At 42.5% G+C, this 23,469-nt stretch overlaps 1 protein-coding gene across 2 annotated transcripts in view; it reads left to right on the forward strand.

Moving 5' to 3' along the window:
* The window catches only part of PROM1 (prominin 1), a 116,211-nt gene that overhangs the window by 2,079 nt on the left and 90,663 nt on the right, over window positions 1-23,469 (forward strand). For both annotated transcript variants that reach the window (XM_030801163.1, XM_030801164.1), the window contains exon 2: window positions 4,992-5,423. In XM_030801163.1, the coding sequence (XP_030657023.1) occupies window positions 5,204-5,423 (220 nt within the window). In that variant the 5' untranslated portion in view covers window positions 4,992-5,203. The remainder of the gene's footprint in view (window positions 1-4,991; window positions 5,424-23,469) is intronic.

The following is a 23,469-nucleotide window of genomic DNA, read 5'->3' on the forward strand; positions in this document are numbered from 1 at the left end:
CGGTTATCCTAGGAGCCCCGGTGGAGTTGAGCTCAGAGTATTGATGCTAGCAGAAGCAGACAGACCCCAGATAGCCTTCCAGCTGCATGCCAGGTGCTTTAACTATTAGATCGCTAGACTGCCAACCTTATGCGAAATCCTCCTTTGACAGAGGAGCAGAAGAAGGGTTGGAGAATGCAAACAACTGTCATCTTGGCAGAATTAGTAAGGGGGACCAGAGCCCCCTTACTGTTGCTGTTGTCTGTCTATTCAGCAGTGCCCTTTAGTTTATTCTTGTTTTTTTGTGTGTTCCATATTTTTTTTCTAAACTTCCTTCTGATTTCTAAACTTTTCTAAACTTCTTTCTGATTTCTAAACTTCCTTCTGATTTTTATACGAGACAGTTTCTTTGTGTTTTAGTACCATGAAGTAAACAAATGCATCAGAGGACAAGCTGAAAACTTTAAACCAAGTTGGTACTGTTTAAAATATAAAGGAAATAGGTTTTTCAGGGAGCAAAGAGCTATTTCTGAGATTTGTTAAGGGTCAGGATACTTTGTTAAAACAATGGAAGCTGAGTCGGAGGTAATTTTTATCAGATAAAGGACTTCTTGGATTCTGTAAGTTGCCTGTTCACTCTGATGGTAGTTTCTTTTGCTGTGCAGAAGCTCTTTAGTTTAATTAGATCCCATTTGTCAATTTTGGCTTTTGTTGCCATTGCTTTTGGTGTTTTAGACATGAAGTCCTTGCCCATAGGCATGGGCCTATGTCCTGAATGGTATTGCCTAGGTTTTCTTCTAGAGTTTTTATGGTTTTAGGTCTAACATTTAAGTTTTTAATCCATCTTGAATTAATTTTTGTATAAGGTGTAAGGAAGGGATCCAGTTTCAGCTTTCTACATATGGCTAGCCAGTTTTCCCAGCACCATTTGTTGGGAATTGAACAATGAAAACACTTGGACACAGGAAGGGGAACATCACACACCGGGGCCTGTTGTGGGGTGGAGGAAGGAGGGAGGGATAGCATTTGGAGATATACCTAATGTAAATGACGAGTTAATGGGTGCAGCACACCAACATGGCACATGTATACATATGTAACAAACCTGCACGTTGTGCACATGTACCCTAGAACTTAAAGTATAATAAAATATATATATATATAAAGGACTTCTTGGAAGCATGGACCCTGGGTGGCTTAGGTAAGTGGCAGCAAGGCTGGCTAGCCAGGCTTAGGAATCCAGGACATGCCACATGACTCCTGATGGGTGGATGGCTGCAGCTGCCAGAACAGGACCCCGGATGTGGCTGCTGGCATTGCTGCCATCATTGCTGGAATGAATTAGACACTGTCCTGTTTCAGAGTGTGCAGGCTCAGGCCCAGAAGAAAGCTTCTGATTGGCCCAGCATGGCTCAGCTCCACCAGAACACAGTTTGGGCACCTCAGCTGACCTCACAATGCAAGGCAGGGCCGCCTCCCACCCAGCTCACAAATGTGGTCTCAGAAGTTGGGTATCCCCCATGCCCCCGCCAAAAGCACCCCAGATGACAAAAATCCACTACAAAGCTCTTTTTTAAAAAGAAAGATTCTGAGAAGTTCCATCAAAAGAAGAAAAGAAGAAATGAAGGTGATTGATCACCATATTTGCTTTTTCTTTTTTTTTTTTTTTTTTTTGAGACGGAGTCTCTGTCGCCCAGGCTGGAGTGCAGTGGCACGATCTCGGGTCACTGCAACCTCTGCCTCCTGGGTTCAAGTGATTCTCCTGCCTCAGCCTCCCGAGTAGCTGGGACTACAGGTGTGTACCACCACACCTGGCTAATTTTTTTTTGTATTTTTAGTAGAGACAGGGTTTCACCATGTTAGCCAGGATGGTCTAGATCTCCTGACCTCGTGATCCGCCAGCCTCGGCCTCCCAAAATGCTGGGATTACAGGCTTGAGCCACCGTGCCCAGGCCATATTTGCTTTCAATTAAACCAGTATTGAAATGCAGTTCTCTGGACTCCAGGCTCAGAATCATGTAAGGTCTCCCAGGCTGGAGTGCAGTGGTATGATTATGGCTCACTACAGGCTCAGCTTCCTGGGCTCAAGTAATCCTCCTGCTTCAGACTTAGGAGTAGCTGGGACTACAGTTGTGCACCACTACGTTCGCTAATTTAAATTTTTTTTTTTTTTTTTTTTTGTAGAGACAGGGCCTCTCTATGTTGCCCAGGCTGGTAGCAATTCTTCATTGAGTACCAACTGTGTTCCAGGCTCTGGGGATACAGAAATAAGCCAGGGACCTGCACAGTGGCTGGGATAGATCAATTCAAAGCAATATGAAAAGGGCATTTGGGGAGCTTTCACCTTATATCTGTTATTTTCCAATGTGTTTGGGAAGCCTGAAGCATCCTTGGAAAGTGACATGAATTGACTAGGCGGGTACTCCAGGATCAGAGCACTCCAGGAACAGAACTGTTCTCAAACCTTGTTTGAAGGATCAGTCCCCAGGAGAGCTTGTTAAAAATGCAGATTAATGGGCTTCATCCCAGAAATTAGGTCCATTAATAGTCTGCATTTCAACTAAACACCCCATTTGATCCTGAGACAGATGCTGCTCTCAGTGGCTCTCAGACCTGTGGGGTTTAGCTGATAAATACTCAAAGCTTCTCTTTTTGGCACAACCTATTAAACCCAAGATGAAAAACTCTTCCTCTTTGACTTGACTTTAATCAGTTTCTAGTATTTCACAGTTAGTGAGATTTTAATACTTTCTTAAAATGTACTTTAAAACTTCAGAGGGACCTACATTTTGGAACAAGATGTAAAGAAATCTGGAAGTGCAACTCCAGCTGCTGTCTATCTCAGATCATTGTCTCCCATCTTTGCTGCAGTGAGCAGTTGTGTTTCACTTCACTGGGAATTTCTCTTCCCCTGCTTTGTCACTGAGGGAGTTGGAGAGCCTGTTTGTTCATAGTTCTTCCCTGGGCAGTTTCTCTCTGTCCTGGGCTGAGGCTTGGTGGAATTACCAGAAAGTGGGCCTTCTCAGCATCTGAGCCTTTAATCCTTCCAGCTGCTGTGCTGGAAGCTTAGCTCTCTGCCTGTCCTTTAGCAAAAAAACAAGATAAAGTGTACATGTGGTTTGTTGTGCTTGCAGTAGATGTTCGAAGGGAGCCCTTTGGAAACACCAGGGTCAAGGTGTCTATTGTGGGTGTGACAGAGGGCTTAACCTGAAGCGTGGGCCCGAGGTTAGTACCGGTAGCCACTTGGGATCTCATGATTTGAGATTTGAGATTTGGCAGCCAATGATTTGACGAAGGAAGAGTTTAGGGCCATTGTATTGGTAGCTTTGTGCAGGAGTAATTGGAGTGGGACAGGACTTAGAAGATGAGGCAATGGAGGGATTAGATAATTAACATCTTTGTTCAAATAGCTCATGAAATCCCATCTCTTGTCCAAAGCTTTCTTTGACTTGGAATATTGGTAGTGGGTCCTCTGGCCTCCTGTGAAGTATGTCACCCTCTTCATCATCCCCCTTCCCTTTCTTACAGTATGTGTTTCAGGAGCACCCTGTACTTATCTTGAAAGTTAGTAAGTATGTATCTAGCTCACAAAATGACAGCAGCTTGCTCTTGCTCCAGAACACTTAACACAGAGAGGAAGAGTGGTACACCTGGGATCCTTCCAGGTTCTGTGCTGATTTGCCTAGTCTCATGAAACCGCACAAGGAAATAACATATTTTGGCTTCTACGCCAGCACTTGCCCTGTAGTGTAGCTCTGGAGCAGGCTGTGTTTCCACCCACCTACCTGGATTAGGCTGAAGGCCCTGCTCTAAAGCTTTGCGCCTCCTCTCTGGGGCAGTTCTTGCTGCAGGCAGGTTACATGCATTGGTGACTCTGCTGCTATTTCTTTCCCTGCCAGGGATGGTGCCATGAGTGAAACAAGCTGCTCAGCAGGCACTTACTAAACACTGACTGCATGCCATGCCCAGTGTTAAGGTCTGGGGATTGAAAGAAGAGTAGGACAGGGTCCATCTTGGAGGCACTTTCTGTCCCATTCCCTTCCCAGATGCTGGAGCCACAGCTGCTTTTAGGATTCTTGTGTCTTTCTCCTTCTCCCAAGGGGTAGGTAGGAGTCTCCCTCTGCCCTGGCTTTCATCTCTGAGACCCCTAGTTGTTGAGGTGGTGACTTAGGGTGAAGATTTCCATCAGGATTACTTGGTAAGCTTATTAGAAAGACAGGTTCCAGTGTCGCACATGTGTCCAGCCTCAAACAGTGTGGTCCCTAGACTTGAGGCCATGCCCTTCTACTTTGGATTCGGGGTGAGGTGGAGAGGGGGATGTTTGAAATGAGATTAGTGAGTAAATAAGTAGAATATAAGGCAGAGTAAGATATATCTCCAGCGACAAAGAGAACGACACACACTTGGAGAAGAAATAAGCATATAAGCATATACTGGATTGCTGGGGCCCCAGTGGCTCTTACTAGAGCCCAAGAGGGAGGGCACTGTAGGAACAGTGTCTTGATGTCATAGTTAGATCTTGGGACTTTGAAGGCAAACTAGTGGGTTTGACTCTTGGCCGCCTGGTTAATCACCTGTGACCTTGGGCTAGTCACCAGAATCCTGTCTGTGTTAGTTTCCTCATCTGCAAAATGGAATAATGCCTTAAACAAGGAGGACCTTGTTTCTATCCATGAAGCATGCAGAACAGTGCCTGGAAAATAGTAAGTGCCCAATAAATGTTAGTTTCCAAGATCCCAAGCTTTCTCTACAATATCTAGTATTTCCCGAACCCATAAAGGGTCTGTGTTCTGAGTCTGGCCCTCCTGAGGAGGGACCTTCTCTGAGTCATGGCTTTGATGCCAGCGCCTGCCCTGTGGCTGTGGAGCAGATTGTGTGCTTGGTTTCCACCCACCCATCCGGATTAGGCTGGAGGCCTTGCTCTAAAGCTTTGCAGCCTCCTCTCCGGGCAGCTCTAGGTGCAGGCAGGTTACATGCATTGATGACTCTGCTGCTGTTTCTCTTCCTGCCAGGGATGGTGCCTTGAGTGAATGACCCCCTTGGAGAACATTCTTCTGCATCCCTCGCCTCAAGCCAGCCTCAGACAGAAAACTGAAGATTCAGCAGATCCAGTGCTTCCTGCTCCTCTTCTGCTCAGGAACACGCTTGCCTTCCCCAAGGCTTCTAGAAGCTCTGAGGCAGGAGGCACCCAGTTCTACCTCATGTTTGGAGGATCTTGCTAGCTATGGCCCTCGTACTCGGCTCCCTGTTGCTGCTGGGGCTGTGCGGGAACACCTTTTCAGGAGGGCAGCCTTCATCCACAGATGCTCCTAAGGCTTGGAATTATGAATTGCCTGCAACAAATTACGAGACCGAAGACTCCCATAAAGCTGGACCCATTGGCATTCTCTTTGAACTAGTGCATATCTTTCTCTATGTGGTACAGCCGCGTGATTTCCCAGAAGGTAAGTGCTGATGGCAGGGAAAGATAGAATTTATCTCCAAACGCACCCACAATATTGCTTTTTAATGTCAATGCAATCAATATATAATATATTCAGTATTTTAGTGATTGCTTTGCACAGAAGCAGAAAGCATTTAGACAGAAGTTAGGAAGACTTGTACCAGGTTACATAGGTTGTGAGGAATATTATTATAAGAAATGGAAGCAAACGATGTTGCTATGTTGGTTTTCCACTTCTTTACCTTTTGTTTTGCTTGGTTTTGCTTTGTTTGGGTTAGAGCAATGAATTATTCTAAGGCACTTACCAAAGGTAAAAGTTAAAGTAAAGTTAGGGTAAAAATGCAAATTGTATGTCATCAAAGGAGAAACGAATAACTATCTAGCATCTGATGGCCACCTCAGCGCTTAAAAATTTAACTCTCTTCTGCCCACCACAATATGCAAATTTTGACATTGCTTAGGGTAAGGACAAACATGTTTACCTGATCAGCTGTTTTCTTCATTTCTAAGAGCTTTGGTGTGAGGAAGAGGATTGGCACTTGCCAGAACTGTCATGCCACAGTGCTGTTATTCATCACATGCAGTGCTGTTTGTCATTTTCACCTTCTTAATGTTTGTTGTTTTCCATACTCTTCTGAATTCAGGGTATGTGTTCATAGAAAAGGGATTATGAAAGTAAAAATAGCCTGTGGGAAATATCTGCTACTAGGGTTTGGCACCTAAATTTTTGATTGGCTTAACAATAAGTCCATCCTAAGCCTGTTCTTTTAGCTACAAAGATTTGATTACAATCATTGATTATAGAATTACCTGTAATCTTTCTTATCATTTTCCTTAGCTGTTCAGCTACTGTTTGTAAGAGTCCTACTGGTGTGTGTACGTGCCTGTGCGTGCAAGAGAGGGAGGAAGAGAGAGGATGTATTTAGTGAATCTCATCACTTGTTTATATTATGGAGAGTTTATATATTTTCATTAAAATACATTTGTATTGATTTTTTAACACTTATTTGTCTTAGGGCAATTAAAACAGCTTGAAGTATAGCTGTCAATTTTTGCTAATTTAAATTTCAGTTCACCAAAACAAATTTCTTTGAATGGTTATTGTCATTGAAGAGAATCCTGAACGAATGCTACTTACTGTTTATGTTGCTGTTAAAATACTAACGTTGGAAATCCCAAAGACAGAAGTAGAAAATTAGAGTTTATTTATTAACATTGGATGCAAATTCACTCTTCTGAATAGACATCTCTTGGCTTATTTGGAGACTTAATATGTGTTACTGAATAAAATAACCTACTAACATTTTTATTTAAAAAAAATTTTAATTTTTGTCAGTACATAGTAGGTATATATATTCATGGGATACAAGAAATATTTTGATACAGACATGCAATGTGTAATAATCACATCATATAAAATGGCATATCTATCTCCTCAAACATTTATTCTTTGTGTTACAAACAATCCAATTACTCTTTTAGTTATTTCAAAATGTACAATTATTTTATTATTGACTATAGTCATCCTGTTGTGCTATCAGATACTAGGTCTTATTCATTCTTTTAAACTACTTTCCTACTAATGTTTTTAGTCTTTGCTTCTTGGTTTTGTTTTAATATAAAAGACATAGAATTCAGTTGTCGAATATGAATTTACAATCATTTCCTCCAAAAGATTGGAAAGCTTCCCGTGTCTCATTCTAAGGCATATCATGTAATTAGTTAATCCCATAATCTCTTTCCATATGTTGCTCTATTTTGGTCCCTTTAGATTTGATTGGAAGGTTTCCTCATACTTTTTTTTTTTAATAAGGAAAAGCAATATGTTTTAAGGTCTTCATTCTGGTGATCAAGTTAGAAGATGTCTTTTAGCTTACACAACTTCCAGTGCATTACAAGGTTTTGAACTGCAACAACATTGTTAGACCGAAGGAGGGAACTGAAGAATTGGAATCCTAATGTAATCTGAGGGTATTAGCCTAGTTTGTCTCTTGACCTTCATCAATACTTATTACCTTGGAGAAGGAAGTTCTCAACTTTCAACAGTAGACCAGGGCAGACCAGCATTACCTCTTTGGGAGGAAAAATTATTAGGTTGCTTAAATAATATAATATTGAGTTTAACAGATGAATCTTGGGGTGTTGGTTTTCTTCCGTCATCCCATTTGTTTGTATTCTTTCACCTAGTTACTACATTTCCTAGTGGTCTTAAAGTGCCCACTGGGTGCTTTGCAATGTAGAGGACACATATAAGATAATCATGATTTTTCCATTTGGGGCCAGTGCATTTCACAAGCACCAAATCACAGATAGATGCCCTCATAATTGAAGATGCAAAAAACAAAACAGAGAAAGAGAGAGTGAGAGCATGTGCATGATTGATTCCTATATATTGTTTATTAGTTTAATACCTTAGTACATTAACCAAACACAAGACTTCAGGACAGGTCCTCTGTGGAGTAATATCTTCATAGAAGCTATTCTCCCATAGATATATCCTTTCATTTGAAAGCGTGCAACTGCCCAATGGGCTCTTCATGCCTGCTGGCCAGATACAGCCGATATATCAATTTAGAGGAATTGCAGTGGAGAAATAGTTTAATTCAAGCAGAGCCAGCTGAATGGGAGGCTGGAGCTTTACTACTCAAAGCAGTCTCCCCCAAAATTCAGAGATTGGGGTTTTTAAGTATAATTTGGTGGGTAGGGGTTTAGAAAGTGGGGAGTGCTGATTGGTCGGGTAGAAGATGAAATCATAGGGAATAGAAGCTGTCCTCTTGCACTGTCAGTTCCTGGGTGGGGGCCACAAGACCAGATGAGCCAGTTTATCTATCTGGGTGGCATCAGCTGATGCCTCAAAACACAGGGTGTGCAAAGTACTCTGCAAAGTATCTCAAGCACTGACTTTAGGGTTTACAACAGTGATGTTATCCTTAGGAGTAACTGGGAGGTTTAGAACTTTGTCACCTCTAGCTGTATAACTCCTAAACCATAATTTCTAATCTTGTGGCTAATTTTTTAGTCCTGCAAGAGCAGGATAGTCACCCGGCAAGAAGGGGTTTGTCTTGGGAAAGGTCTGTTACTGTCTTTGTTTCAAAGTTAAAACTATAAACTAAGTTCCTCCCAAAGTTAGCTGGGCCTGTGCCCAGGAATGAATGAGGATAGGTTGGAGGTTAGAAGCAAGATGGAGTTGGTTAGGTCAGATCTCTTTCACTGTAATAATTTTCTCAGTTATAATTTTTGCAAAGGTGGTTTCAAGAGTAGTGGTGCTTTGAATGCAAAGTTCCAGTACAGGTCAAGGAATAGAAGAGATAGGGACAGCCCTGGAGCCTGGGCCTCCTCTTTTCTTACCATCTGACTGGAAAGTTTTTCACTTTTATATTCTGTGTCCAATCAATTGGTTTGCCAAATTTTGCATTTGAAACTCTAAGAGAAACCCTTCTTGCATCCCCAGGAAGTAAGGCTTTGTCTCAAGTCCCAGCTTAATAAACATAAAATGGAAAGGTCTTATTCAGCTGGGACTTGAGACAAAGCCTTACTTCCTGGGCAGAAGAGATTAGTTTAAATTAGACAAGGAACACAGGTAACCACCCCTGTGTTGACATGGCAGAACGTATTCTAGGAACCTGCTGTGGGTATTTCATAAATGCTTGCCCTGGCCTGAAGCTGCAAAAGGAATACTCTACACAGGGGGCTTAGGCTCAGTAAGAAGAGAGCTGTGCCTTACCTTTGAGAAGAGTCTCTCGTTCATTCATTCAAACCTGAAAGGATATTGGTGGCAGGGTGACCAAAGGAAGTTAGGGACAGGGTGTTCCAGGTAGAGAGTAGGGCATGTCTAGGGCATGTAGGAGACCGTGGTTCCAATATGAGTGTCCTACTCCATTCAGTTTCTTGGAATAATACCATAGACTAGGTGGCTTAAACAACAGGCATTTATTTCTCAGAGTGCTGGAGGCTGGGATGTCTAAGATCAAGGTGCTGGCAGATTTGCTGTCTAGGGAGGGCTCACTTTCTGGCTTGTAAACAGCCACCTTCTCGCTGTGTGGTCACATGCTCTTTCCTGGGTGCAGGCTCCTGGAGAGAGGGTGAAAAGAGATCTTCTCTTTCTCTAATCCCATCAGGCACTAATTCCATCATGAGGATCTCACCCTTATGACCTAATTTAAACCTAATTACCTCTCCCAGAATCCCCACCTCCAAATGCCATCATGTCAGAGGTTAGGGCTTCAACACAGAAATGTCAGGGGACACAGACATTCAGGACATGACAGAGGGTGAAATAGGTATTCATGGAATAAATTGACCAAAGTTAGGGAGAACCACAGCTGGAGGACCTTGACCTCCAGGGAGTTTTAGGGGAGAAGGAAGGTGAGGAAGCCTTCCAGCAGAGGTTTCATTTGTTGGACAAGCATTTATTGAAAGTCCCTGCGTTCTGCGGTGCACCTTGCTGGATGCTGTCAGCCAGGGTGTATGTGGAATTCAGTTTGGGGAAGAGGACCCATCAACAGCTGATAGGTTAGAGCACAGGGAGGTGGAGGCTTTTGCAGTGGTCTGGAGGGAGGTAATAATGAATTCAAAATGAAACGAAAAGGGAATAAGGGAAATGGATGCAGTGTCCATTCCATGTCCCAGGAACTTGGTTTAAATCCTAGCTCTTGCCTGTTAACTGCTAGATGATCTTGGCTAAGTTGTCTAACTTTCAGACCCTTTTTTCTGTTAGACATAAAGTGGATTATAGTTACTATCAATTTGATGCCACGATTGATGTAGGGAGGAGACTTAGGAATCAGAAGGTGTCTCCAGGAGGGATCATTGAACTGTCCTTGCTACTTGGCATTGCCTCATAAGAAACAGTCCCTTCACTTTTGAGGTTAAGTGGGCCATGTTCCCTTGGCAAGCCTGACAGTAGCGGAACAGGGTCTAGAAGCCAAGGTTTGGATGTGATGCTAGTTTACTGATTGGTCTTTGCTTCTCTGCAAAAATATCTACATCTGACAGGCTCTTGTTTTTCTTGGTTTCTTTGTTCTTTTCTGCAGTTCTCAGTATCTGCTGTAAGACTTTGTTTGCTCATTTGATTCTTTTGTTAAACAAAATTATGGGAGGTCTTTGTTCTAGACTGGCCCCAACAGACCAGTCCAAACCAAAATGGACTCAATCATGGTAACTGCGATGTAATCAAACTGAAACTTTAAGGAAGCAGAGACCCAAAACAGACCAAAAAAATTTTTTTAACTCTTGAAAACAGGAGATTGCATCAAAATAAAAAAGTCCTCTCTGCTCTAAACCCCACTAAAAAACAAGTAACCTGAAATAATCAGTCAGGTTTTTTTTCTGTTTCTGTGTCCTTGTTTCCATCTTACAAAACCCACTGTTCTGCTGTTTTCCAGTGGGATTTGAGATGAAATAAGTCTGTTAATGATGGTGACAGAGTGACTTCAATGCCTAAAGTTTGGGTCAGCCTCTCAAAATTGCCAAATTTACCAACCTCTCAATCTTGAGAGGTTGATCTAAAGGGGGAAAATTGTCAAAAAATTAAATGTAGCCTAAAGCTGCCTCCTTACATATTTTAAGTTTGGCCTAAATGTTTCTCCATACATAGTAAACTGTGACCTAAACGCATGTGTGAACAGACTTGCGACCTACTCTTATAACAAGTAGCTGAGTCTCACCCAATCACATTAGCTGAGTTTCAGCCAATTGCAGGTGGCCACTAGTTCAAATCCTGTTCAAATAAAGCAAACACCCAGCTGTATCCCATCTAGCTGTTCCTGTACCTCAGTTCTGTTTTCTGCGTATCACTTTCCTTTTTCTGTCCATAAATGTTATATGACCCAGAGTCGTTCTGAATGTATTCTGATTCCGAGGGCTGCCCGATTCATGAATCATTCTTTGCTCAGTTAAACGCTATTAAATCAAATTTGTCTAAAGTTTTTCCCTGAATGCTTCCAATAATTTTGGAAGGCAGATGATGGTGGTAGGTGGTGATATTATTTCTTACATTCCCCTCGACAGATTGGAAAACTAAGTCAGCAAGAGATTACATGTTCAAGGCACACACTAGCTTGTGGCATATTGAGAAACTCCCATCTCTAGGACTAGTTTTATCTCCTATAAAACACAGCTGCCTTGTGTGTATTTTTCTTTTATTTTACTATGATGCTTTTAAAATGACCATGGGTTAGTATGGAAAATAGTAATTTTTGCACGTTAAAAGTGTGCATTGTAAAAGATTGTCTGATGTGGATGATGAGTAGTGCCACTTCCAATTTTATGTGGCCGTGATGAACTTGGCATAAGTTCTGACCCAGATCTGAGCTATTCTAATGGAACAAACAAGGAAATACATCTCCTCTGTTGCTAGTTTCCTATAAATTCTCTAAAATTATTCTCTGCCCTGTTTTGTGTTGGTTTTTGTTTTTTGTTTTTTTTGAGGCAGAGTCTCGCTTTGTTGTCCATACTGGAGTGCAGTGGCATGATCTCGGCTCACTGCAACCTCTGCCTCCCGGGTTCAAGTGATTCTCCTGCCTCAGCCTCCCGAGTAGCTGGGATTACAGGCATGCGCCACCATACTTGGCTAATTTTTGTATTTTTAGTAGAGATGGAGTTTTGCCATGTTGGCTAGGCTGGTCTCGAACTCCTAACCTCAGGTGATCTGCATGCCTTGGCCTCCCAAAGTGCTAGGATTACAGGCGTGAACCACCATGCCCGGCATTGGTATGTTTTTAAATTTAGATTTTAGGATGGTTGGCCTATTTGTAAAAACATTTTAGGTGATTCTAATTTGCTCGTGGGATTTGGTGTGTGTGTGAGTGGAGTTGGGTGAGTTGGTAGAAGTGGGAAAGGTGGGGAGTTAAGTCTTGTTTCCGTGGAATTTGAGAGGCCATCAGGATGTTATAGTGAGTATAAGAGCTCCCTCCATTACAGGTAACAGAATCCTATTAGCTGTAAGGACAAAATTATAACAAATTTAGTTGAAAGATCTCAATTGGCTATATTTGCAATTCTAGAATTGAGCAACACTTTATTCCATAAAATTGAATAAATGTTGCAGTGAGTCCAGCAGAGCCTAGCTTAATACTCAGAAGAAGGGCTGAAGAAAGCAGAAACAAAGAACACAAAGTGAATTGGTCACTTCAAAGTTACTTTCCTTATAAGACAGGGACATGGAGACAGAGCAATAGAGAAATAACTGGTTACATCAAGTGACTTCAAGTTAAAGACTGAAATGGAGGGAGCTTCATTATCATGCCAATAGAAACTGGCCTGTTTGGGAAATAGGCTGCTATCTGTCTCTCCTGATTTCTTGGAAAGCCAGATAACAATTCAGTTTCCATTTGGTAATGTGGAACTTTAGCATGGGTGACTCCATTTTGATTTTTATTCTGCTCTGTTGGGGCCTAGTACAGGAGCTCAGTCCTAAACAGTGGCCTCCTATCATTTTTATTTATATAGCCAAGGTAACCAAAAACAGGGAGTTTCTCATCAGGACTCCGGGTTGTCTTAGGGCACTCAGTGACATATGAGCCACCAGGGACCAGCCCTCACTTGCATTCTCTCTGCCTCCCATCTTGGCTTCTCTGTGCATCTACTCTGTGCCTCCTCCCCACCCTCTCCCTCTGGCTTCCTGCACCCCTGCAGTCCTCATGGTGGAGAACCAGCCTGTCAGCATCGTAGGTTTCAGGCCAGCTTCTTGGAGAGTGGCTGGGAGTTCTTTCTTTTTCTATCCCAATTCTCAATTCCCAGGGAGGGCTTCTGGCCCACCCGAACCAATCATAAACCGTGGAGCCACTGAGTCACGTGGCCAGGGGCGTCTGTGTGAACCTGGCTGCTGTGGGCCCTCACTGTCACCATGGCCACAGAGGCAGAGAGAAGCGGTACCCAGGAAGGGGGAGGCTGAGCGAATAGCCAAATCGACGTGTCTATGGCCATGTCCACGTAGAATCAGGCTCCAACATCAGCGTGTCCTTACTTAATTCAGACAAAGCCAGCATTGTCGCCTTTGGAACATGTGACTCATGCTGGCAATGGGCCTAGCCACAAATTAGGTCACACACAGAGGAAAGAAAACTGATATCTATTGATCCTTCCTCCTCCATGTCAGTCACTCTGCTGGGCAACTTACAGCTGCCATCCTGACAGTCAGAATGGCAAGCACCACCGTGCGCCCGCTTTCAGGGATTTAGGCGAGTCGGCAACACCGGGAGCTAAGTGCTGTTACCTCATTTTGCAGAAGAGGAAGTCGAGGCTCAGAGATCAAATCACTCGCCCCGGGTGCTACTGCTGGTCAGTGGCAGAGGCAGGGTTTGAATCCAGGCAGGCTTCAGAGGCAAGTCATAATTGCCACTTTTCTTTCGCTGGTGAGGAAAGTGAGACTCAGAGGCTAAGGAGTGTCTAGGGTCACACACCCTGATGGCTAAGAGGCCCAGCCAGGGTTAGAAGCCTGTGCCTTGCAAGCGTAGGCTCTTCCCTCCGTGCTGCACCCTGTTGCCTCCGTGGAGGAGGAGATCTGTTGTACAGATTTCATTTGACGTCCCCAGTGACCTGTGAGTGGGTGGGTTTGAGTGGGAGGTGACGTGTCTGCAGATTATAATAGATAATCCTAATCTTCCTTGTGTGTCTTCACTTTCATAGGACAGTCTTTTGTAACCAAACTGAAAAACTCGTCCTGTAGACTTTTAGCCTATTATCTAGCCTACAAAGTCCCTCTGAAATAGGGTCCTATCTTGCCCTACATAAATAATCGAGGCAGGCTATGCACAGCTGGGAAATGTCCGGCAAAAGACACCAGAAGAAAAGCTTCCTGCTCTGCTGATCTTCAGCGATGACATCCTTTCAGGAGGCCTTCAATACATCCAGCAAAGGGGAGATTAAGTGTGAATGTAAATACAGAGAGGCCGCCCAGCAGCTGCTGCGTGAAGCCACCATGGTATTAAATAGCATTTGTCCACTGGGCTTGAGCAGAAATGAAGTCTTGAGATTTACCCTTAGAGAAGTGGCAGGAAAGTGTGGTCTGCAGGGTGGTGCCAGGTCAGATCCTAGAGCAGGATGACTTTTCCAGGAGGGATGACACAGATGGCCTGTGCCTGGGATCAAGATTCAGAAAGGAGCCCCATACTCAGTGGCCCTGGAGTCACTGCCTGGATTTGAATCCTAACTCTGACGTCCACTAGCTCTGCATTGCACAAGTTACTTAATAATCTCTATTTATTAGTTTTCCCTCTCTAAAGTGGAATTGATAATAATAGTACCACTTTTCAGGTTATCTTAATATTTGTTTAGGTAAATTATATTTATAAAGCATTTAGAATAGCCCTTGGTAGATACTAAGTGTTATATATGTGTTTGCCAAATAAAATATGAATGTATAAAATCCATATTTATTAAAAGCTTTGAAATTAATCTCAGGTCTTGGTGATGACATAGACAAAAAAAGAAGTATTTATTTGACCTTCGCTTTATTGGTTTCCTAGGGCAACTATAACACATCATCACAAACCAGGTAGCTTAAAACTGCAGAAGTGTATTCTTTTGTGGTTCTGTAGGCAGGAAGTCTAAAATCTAGGTGTGGGCAGGGCCACGCTCCATCTGAAGGCTCTAGGAGACAATCTTCCTTGCCTCTTCTAGCTTCTGACGGCTCCAGGTGTTCCTTGGCCTGGCCAGGATCACTCTCATCTCTGCCTGTCTTCACAGGGCCATCTCTAAGTCTCTTCCTTTCTAAGGCCACCTGGCACTGGATTTAGGGCCTACCCCAAGTCCAGGATGATCTCATCTCAAGATACTTAATTATGTCTGCAAAGAACTTTTTTCCAGGTAAAGTCATGTTCACAGGCTTTTTTTTTTTTTTTTTTTTTTTTTGAGACGGAGTCTCGCACTATCTCCCAGGCTGGAGTGCAGTGGCACGATCTCGGCTCACTGCAAGCTCCGCCTCCCGGGTTCACACCATTCTCCTGCCTCAGCCTCCCGAGTAGCTGGGACTACAGGCGCCCGCCATCACACCCGGCTAATTTTTTGTATTTTTAGTAGAGACGGGGTCTCACCGTGTTAGCCAGGATGGTCTCGATCTCCTGACCTCGTGATCCGCCCACCTTGGCCTCCCAAAGTGCTGGGATTACAGGCGTGAGCCACCACGCCCGGTACAGGTCTTGGGGTTAGGACTTGGATCTGTCATTTTGGGGAACACCATTCAGCCTGCTACTCCTGCTATATTCTTATTTAGTTCTCCAAGTAACCTTGTGCTGCTCAGAGATATTAAGCAATGCACCCAAGGTCATATTTCTTGAGAAAGACAGAATCAGATTGAAACCTGACTGTCTGATTCCAAGTGCTTATTTCACTTCTGCAGATGTGTAGCAAGCATCTACTGGGCACCAAGCCTGATGCTATTTGGCAGATGGTGTTGACTGGGCTCCCTTGCTCTCAAAAAGCTGACATTCAGCTGAGGAGACCTCCACCTCCACAATCAGCTGTGGCACAGGGCAGGCTGGTCTGTGCTTACTGTGAGGTATGAATAGTGTTCACAGCTGTCTAGAGGAGGGATTGGTCATGGTGGGGGCAATCAGAGAAGGCTTCCTGGAGGAAGTAGCATTCAAACTAAGCTATGAGTGTGTGGAAGAGTTCAAGACACAGAGAACATTCCAGGTGGAGGGAACTGAGGCCTGAATGATGCAAGTTGAGACAGGCTCATAGGACATGGCCTGGGGAGCAGTGAGGCTGGTTCCCTGCATGTCTGGAAGGTTGTGAGGACATGGGCTGGCGAGTAGCTTGGAGGCATATGGCATGCAGGCTCTGGAATATCATGCCGTCAGGGTGCTGCAGACAGTGGAGATTGAGCATCACTCAGAAGAAAACCTCTAACCCTGGCCAAAGCAACATGAAGGAGGCCATGGGGAGCATGGATTGGCCCCTGAGTTTGTTTCTGGAAATTCTTGTGTGTATTTGGACACTAGTGGCTTAGCTCAGTCCTGTTCAAAGTGTGGCCTTTGGTGCCAACAGCATCAGCCCCACCAGGGAGCTTTTTATAAATGCAGATTCTTGGGACCCATCCCACACTTAACTAAATCAGAATTTTCTTTTCTTTTTTTTTTTTTGAGATGGAGTTTCTTTCTTGTTGCCCAGGTTGGAGTGCAATGGCATAGTCTCAGCTCACTGCAACCTCCGCCTCTTGGGTTCAAGTGATTCTCTTGCCTCTGCCTCCCGAGCAGCAGGGATTACAGGTACCCGCCACCACGCCCGGATAATTTTTGTATTTTTAGTAGAGACAAGGTTTCACCATGTTGGCCAGGCTGGTCTTGAACTCCTGACCTCAAGTGATCCGCCCACCTTGGCCTCCCAAAGTGCTAATTTTCTGTTTTTTTAAATTTAAAAAATATTTAAAATATTAATGTTAAAGTATAATATGCATACAGAAAAAGTACGTGTAAGCTTACAACTTGATGACTTTTCACAAATTGCATCCGTGTAACTAGTACTCAGATCGTGAAAAAGAACCATCCGACGGAAGAACTGCCTCCTGTTACCTGGGCACTGTCTCCTGTCTCCTCCCAAGGGTACCGCCCACCTGACTTTCTGTAGTATAGATTAATTATTCCTGGTGGAATCACACCATATATACTCATTGGTTTCTGGCTTCTTTTGCTCAACATTTTGTGAAATTTATCCATATTGGTATGTGTAGTTGTAAACCTTCATTCTCATTGTTGTATACTATTCTGTTATGTGATTATACCATTATTTGTTGATCCCCCTACTGCATTGGCATTTGAGAGGTTTTTGGTTGGGGCCATTATGCTTAGTCCTGCTATGAAGATTTTTCCTATGTGTTTTAGTGACTGTATGTACACATTTCTGCTGGGCATATATCTAGGAATGAGTTGCTGCACGATAGGGTATGCATTTTTTTCATCTCTAGTAACGCTACCAAAAAGTTTTCCCAAGTGCATATGCCAAGCAAATTAAAAAAAAATTCTTATGGAGAATTTCAAATATGTATAAAAATAGGAGAGTCTGATGAGCCCCTATTTATCCATCACTCAGCTCCAACAACTTTCGACTCATTACCAGTCTTACTCTGGTTCTACCTCTATTCACTCCTCTTACCCCCTTCTTTTACTTTGAAGGAAATCCCAGTTGTTCTGTCATTTCATCTGTAAGTATTTCAGTATGCCTCTCCAAAAATAAGAACAATACTATTATCATGCTGTGGAAATTAACAGTATCTCTTCATTGTAATCAAACATTCAGGAAATGTTCAGTTTTATTGGTTTTCTCATAGATGCATTTGTAAAAGGTTTTTTGTTTGAATCAGGATATAAATAATGTCCATACATTGCAATTGGTTGATATATCTCCTTATATCTATTTACTTATTTATTTTTTTTGAAATGGAGTCTCACTCTGTCACCCAGGCTGGGATGCAATGGCAAGATGTGGACTCAGTGCAACCTCTGCCTCTCAGGTTCAAGCAATTCTTCTGCTTCAGCCTTCCGAGTAGCTGAGACTACAGGCATGTGTCACCATGCCTGGCTAATTTTTGTATTTTTGGTAGAAGCAGGGTTTCACCGTGTTGGCCAGGCTGGTCTCGAACTCCTGACTTCAAGTGATCCCCTGCCTCGGCCTCCCAGAGTGGGGGATTACAGTCATGAGCCACTGCGCCCAGCCTCCTTACATCTATTTTTGATTTATAAGGTGCACCTTTATGTCTTTTTCCCTCTTGCAATTTATTTGTTGAAGAACCAAGTTGCTTTTCCTACAGTATTTCCCTTAGGCTGCATTTTGCTGGTTGCACCTTTATGGTGTTCTTTATCATGTGCCTCTGTCTACTGCATTTCCTGTAAACTAGTACTTATAGAGATCAGATTCAGGTTCATTTTGGGGTAAAAACACCTTTATAGATAGTGTCATACATTTACATCAGGAGATGGATAGTTTCTGGTTGTATCTTTTGTGACATTGGCAGCGATGATGATCACTGTCTAGATTTATTCATTCGTAATGGGCCCATTTCTTTCAAAATCATTCACAAACATGCTCTCAAATATATTGCAACTTTTAGGGGAAAAGGGGGGATACTTTGCATATTTTATAACTTAAACTTTTTACTTAACATTATATCACGGGCATCTTTCCATGTCTGCTCCTAATAGGGTGTTGCCTAAATTAAGAAAGTTTTTTAAGTAAAGAACTTAAAACATTCACCAATCTTTTGATGTAAAGCCAAGGCTTAAAATTTGTTTTTGTTAGGTGTTAATTGTTAGAAGTTTCAAATTTAGTGTTTCTGATATAAATCATACTCAAAATGTATCCTTTATAATTTGTGGTTTCTTTGTTTTGGTTTCTTTGAAGTATAGCAAAAACTAAAACACTTAGAGTTCAGAGTTCCAGATTTTTCGTTTGTTGTTTTTCTCCCCAGACTTTTAAAATTTACTCACATGTAATTTCATTCAAATAACTGGCCTTTAATAAGTCTTCATAGAACATTTGACTTAGGTTTTTAATGCCCCTTCTCTTTATGTTCATGGGTCTTTAGTTTGTGTAGTATTTATTTATTATTCATTAACAATTGTGCTTACTATACAGAAAGGGGCCTGGGAGCAAACCCAATGTTATGGGTTGAATTGTGTCACCTAAAAATTATGTGGAAGTCTTAACCCGAAGTACCTCAGGATGTGACCTTATTTAGAAACAAGATTGTTGCAGATGAAATTAGTTACTTTTAGGTCATACTGGGGTAGGCTGGGTCCTTAATCCAATATGACTGGTGTCTTTTTAAAAGGGAAATTTGTAAACACACACACACAGGGAGAATGCCAAGGGATGATCACACTGCTACAAGTCAAGGAACCACCAGAAGCCAGGAGACATCTCTAACAGACCCTTCTTTAGAGGCTTCAGAGGGACTATGGCCCTGTTGACACCTCGATCTTGTATTGCTAGCCTCCAGAACCATGGAGACAATACATTGCCATTCCGTTGTGGCACTTTGTTACAACAGCACCAGAAAACTAATTCACCCTGTAAGTGGATAAATGAGCTGGTATTTGCAGAGGGCTAAGAGCACCCGACAGAGTGGTCACCTCATGGGGAGGGACAGCACAGCCATGTGTTCTGAGGGACGGAACTGATGTCCATGTCATCTGGTCAGCCAGGAAAGTGGGCTTTAGCTCCTGGGGTCTCTATTCTACATATTCTGTTCTCTATACATACATTTGAATCACATTATCTATTTAATCATGAAGATTCAACTCTACGTGCGGAAAAGGAAAAAGTGAAATAGCTTAAATAGTACACACGATTCTTCCTATTGTTCTACAGCTAGATCACGTAGTATTCAGCTGAAGAAGCCCTTACTCTCAGGGTTGACATTCTGTTGTTGTTGTTTCTCTGTAGTCGGCTGATAATGCATCTCTCCTTTCTTAAAATCTTAATGATTCATTTAAGTCTCTGGGTGAGTTCCAGCGGGGGGCTCCATTTTTCCTGTAGAATTCAAAGTGCCTGGATTTTGTGATGGCAATTTCTATTTCAGGGACTTAACAATTTACTTCCAAGATAACTGCTTGTTACTTCCATGGGAAAATTCAAGTTTATAATACTTAAGCCAACAGGAGTCCCCAGCTTAATAGTAACTACTTAACAGTAATTAAATATTTGCAAAGAGCTCAGGGGCAAGGGACAACTGTGATGTGAGGAACACTTTGTGTGTTGCAGACCAAAGGTGACAAGGGCTGCTGGGGATACCCGAAATGAGAAGACATAGTGTTGAATTAAATCCGAATCATCGAATGGGCTCAATTATATATGTTGCTTTCGTGTTCAATATTTGCTAAAATAATTTCTTTTTCTTTTTTGGACAGAGTCTCGCTCTGTCACCCAGGCTGGAGTGCAGTGGCGCGATCTCGGCTCACTGCCAGCTCCGCCTCCCGGGTTCACGCCATTCTCCTGCCTCAGCCTCTCCGAGTAGCTGGGACTACAGGCGCCCGCCACCATGCCCGGTTAATTTTTTTGTATTTTTAGTAGAGACGGGGTTTCACTGTGGTCTCGATCTCCTGACCTCGTGATCCGCCCGCCTCGGCCTCCCAAAATGCTGGGATTACAAGCGTGAGCCACCACGCCCGGCTAAAATAATTTCAAACTAAGTTTATTCTAAATTTTAAAACAATGTATATATATATGTTGGGAAAAATGCAAATATCACTTAAAGGATGAAAAAGGAAAAGTAAAATAACCCCACTTCACTCTCCAGAGGTAATTAATGATAACCAAGTTTTGTACGCAACCGTTCATTCATTCATTTGGTAGATGCTTATTGAGTGCCAGGCTCTGTTTTAGGCTCTGGGAAATAAACATCCACAAAATGTTTTAGACACACACGCACACACACACACATTTTTTTTTTTTTCAAAAGGAATTGTTTGAGAGCCCAGGAGTTTGAGACCAGCTGGGCAACATGGCGAAACCCCATCTCTACAAAAAAATGCAAAAATTAGCCGGGTGTGGTAGCACACGCCTGTAGTCCCAGCTACTTGGGAGGCTGAAGTGGGAGGACTGCTTGAGCCTGGGAGGTAGGTGGAGGATGCAGTGAGCCGAGATTGCACCACTGCACTTTCGCCTGGGCAACAGAGTGAGGCCCTATCCCAAAGGAAAAAGAAAAAAAAAGAAAGGAATTATTTGACATGCTCTTCTGCCCCTTGCTTTTAAAATTTAATATATCTGATAGATAATTCTAGTCATGCGTTTCTCTTTAATTTGGAAAAAAAATGCAGGGATAACCTATTTATATGACTGAAAATTCCAAAGTACAAAAGGATATGCAGTGTGAAGCTTCGGTCCTGTTCCTGATTCTCAGCCACCCGCCTCCCTTTATAGGCAACCATTGTTATCAGTGTTTGTGTGTGTCTGTCTGTGTCTTTTCAGACCTGTTTTATGCATGTAGAAGCCAACATGTGTATATGGTCTTGTCTCCATCCGTGAAAAAATACTGTATATATTACTTGGCACCTTGCTTTCTTTTTAAACACACAGCATGATTATTATTTTATATTAGCACATAAAGAGCCCACTTATCCTTATTTTTTTAGATCTACCCCTAACAGTTTTACTACCATTTTTTAAATTGCTGTGAGGTAGTTTATTATTTATCAATTAATTTCAACCATTTTGCTGTTATATACATTGTTATAAATTATTTTAGTTATTTCACAAATATGCAAGTATATATATGTGATAAATTCCTAGAAATAGAATTGCCAGGTCAGTTTATAATTTCATGAATTTGCACTGAGAGACTTTTCACTGAGGCTGGACTGCAGTGACACAATCGTAGCTCACTGCAGCCTCCACCTCCTGGGCTTAAGCGATCCTCCCACCTTAGCCTCCCCAGTAGCTGGAACACAGGCATGCACCATCCCACCTGACTAATTTTTTTATTTTTTATAGAGACGGGATCTCCCCATGTTGCCCAGGCTGGTCTCGAACTCCTGGGCTCAAACCATCCTCCTGCCTTGGGCTCCCAAAGGGCTGGGATTATAGACGTGAGCTTCTGAGCCTGGCCAGTTTGCACTTTTGATAGATATCGCCTAATGGCACTCCATAAACGTTGAACCAGTTTACTTATATGTCAGAAAAGGCAGAAACAGCTCACTGAATTTCGTCTACTGTCTTGTGGGGTGGACATCATTTCTATCTTATGTACATGGAAATGGAGGCTCAGAGAGGGTAACTCACTTAGCCAGGGATCACATAGCTTGTGAGTGGGCAGAGCAGGAATTTCAACTCATATCTGACTGATTTCAGAATCTTGTTTTTTTCATTATCCTCTTAGACTAGGCTATTACATAATACATTTAGGGGGGTTGAACAATGCATTCCATGGAAAATCCTTTGTAAGTTCCAGTACTTCCTAGATGTCTAGAAAGGAAAAACAAATGGAGTGATTTTGAACATTTGATGTAAAGGTTCTGCCAGGTATTAGTCAGTGGATTTTGGCCCATTCCCAAGGTACCTTTTTGGACACCGTACTGCTTGTTTTCCAGGTGTGTCTTCCCTGCTGCAACACGACTAGGCTCCAGAGTTAAGAGCTGGGCTTTAGTGCCTTCTTATGTGCCTTTTAAATTAAAAATTATCTTTGTTTTGTTTAGTTTATTTTTAGTAATTCTTCTATTTTTGGAAGCTTATTTACTTTTTTTTTAGCCTTTTGAGGTAAATTATTTTATTTTTATGCTTATTTTCTAATAAGTGCATTTAAGTCTGTAAAATTTCTCCTGAGGACAGTTTTGGCTTCCTCCTGTAAGTTTTTAAATGCGGTGTTCTCATTTTTTTTTTTTTTTTTTCCTGAGATGGAGTCTCATTCTGTCACCCAGGCTAGAGTGCAGTGGCACGATCTTGGCTCGCTGCAACCTCTGCCTCCTGGGTTCGAGCAATTCTCCTGCCTCAGCCTCCTCAGTAGCTGGGATTATAGGCATGCACCACCACGCCTGGCTAATTTTTGTGTTTTTGTAGAGATGGGGTTTTCCCATGTTGTCCAGGCTGGTCTTGAACTCCTGACCTCAGGTGATCCACCTGCGTTGGCATCATTTTTTATTTCTAATAGTTTATCATTTGAGTTTTGATTCCCCTCTTTACTCATTTGGCTAATAATATTGAATGAATTTTATCTTTTTGAAAAGCAGTGATTTTTTTTAAAAGTATGAGTTGTTATAGTTAGTTCAGTAAAAAATGTTAAAGCCTTCAATGGTTATGTTCTGAAGTCCACTGGGCTTTGTCCTGAGCTGTGAGCCAGATGCCTAGAGCGATTCATAAGGCCCCTTCACTCTCTCCTCATTGTTTTCTGGCACTGCACAATGAAACCTGTTCCTTCCATTACAGTTGTTGAGGCATTTGTTGATTATGTCCCAGTTGCCTCCTTGTGAGAGCCCTTGGGAAAAAAACCTTCTTTCTAGTCTTTTTTTCCTGAACAATTGGCCTGGAGAGTTTCAGGTGGCTGCTACTGGGAAGTTTTGAAACAGTGAATCACGCTTCGCCACAGGTATAGGACTCTGCTGTACCTTTTGCTTCGT

Source organism: Nomascus leucogenys, chromosome 20 (genome assembly GCF_006542625.1).
Source record: "Nomascus leucogenys isolate Asia chromosome 20, Asia_NLE_v1, whole genome shotgun sequence".
NCBI lineage: Eukaryota > Metazoa > Chordata > Mammalia > Primates > Hylobatidae > Nomascus > Nomascus leucogenys.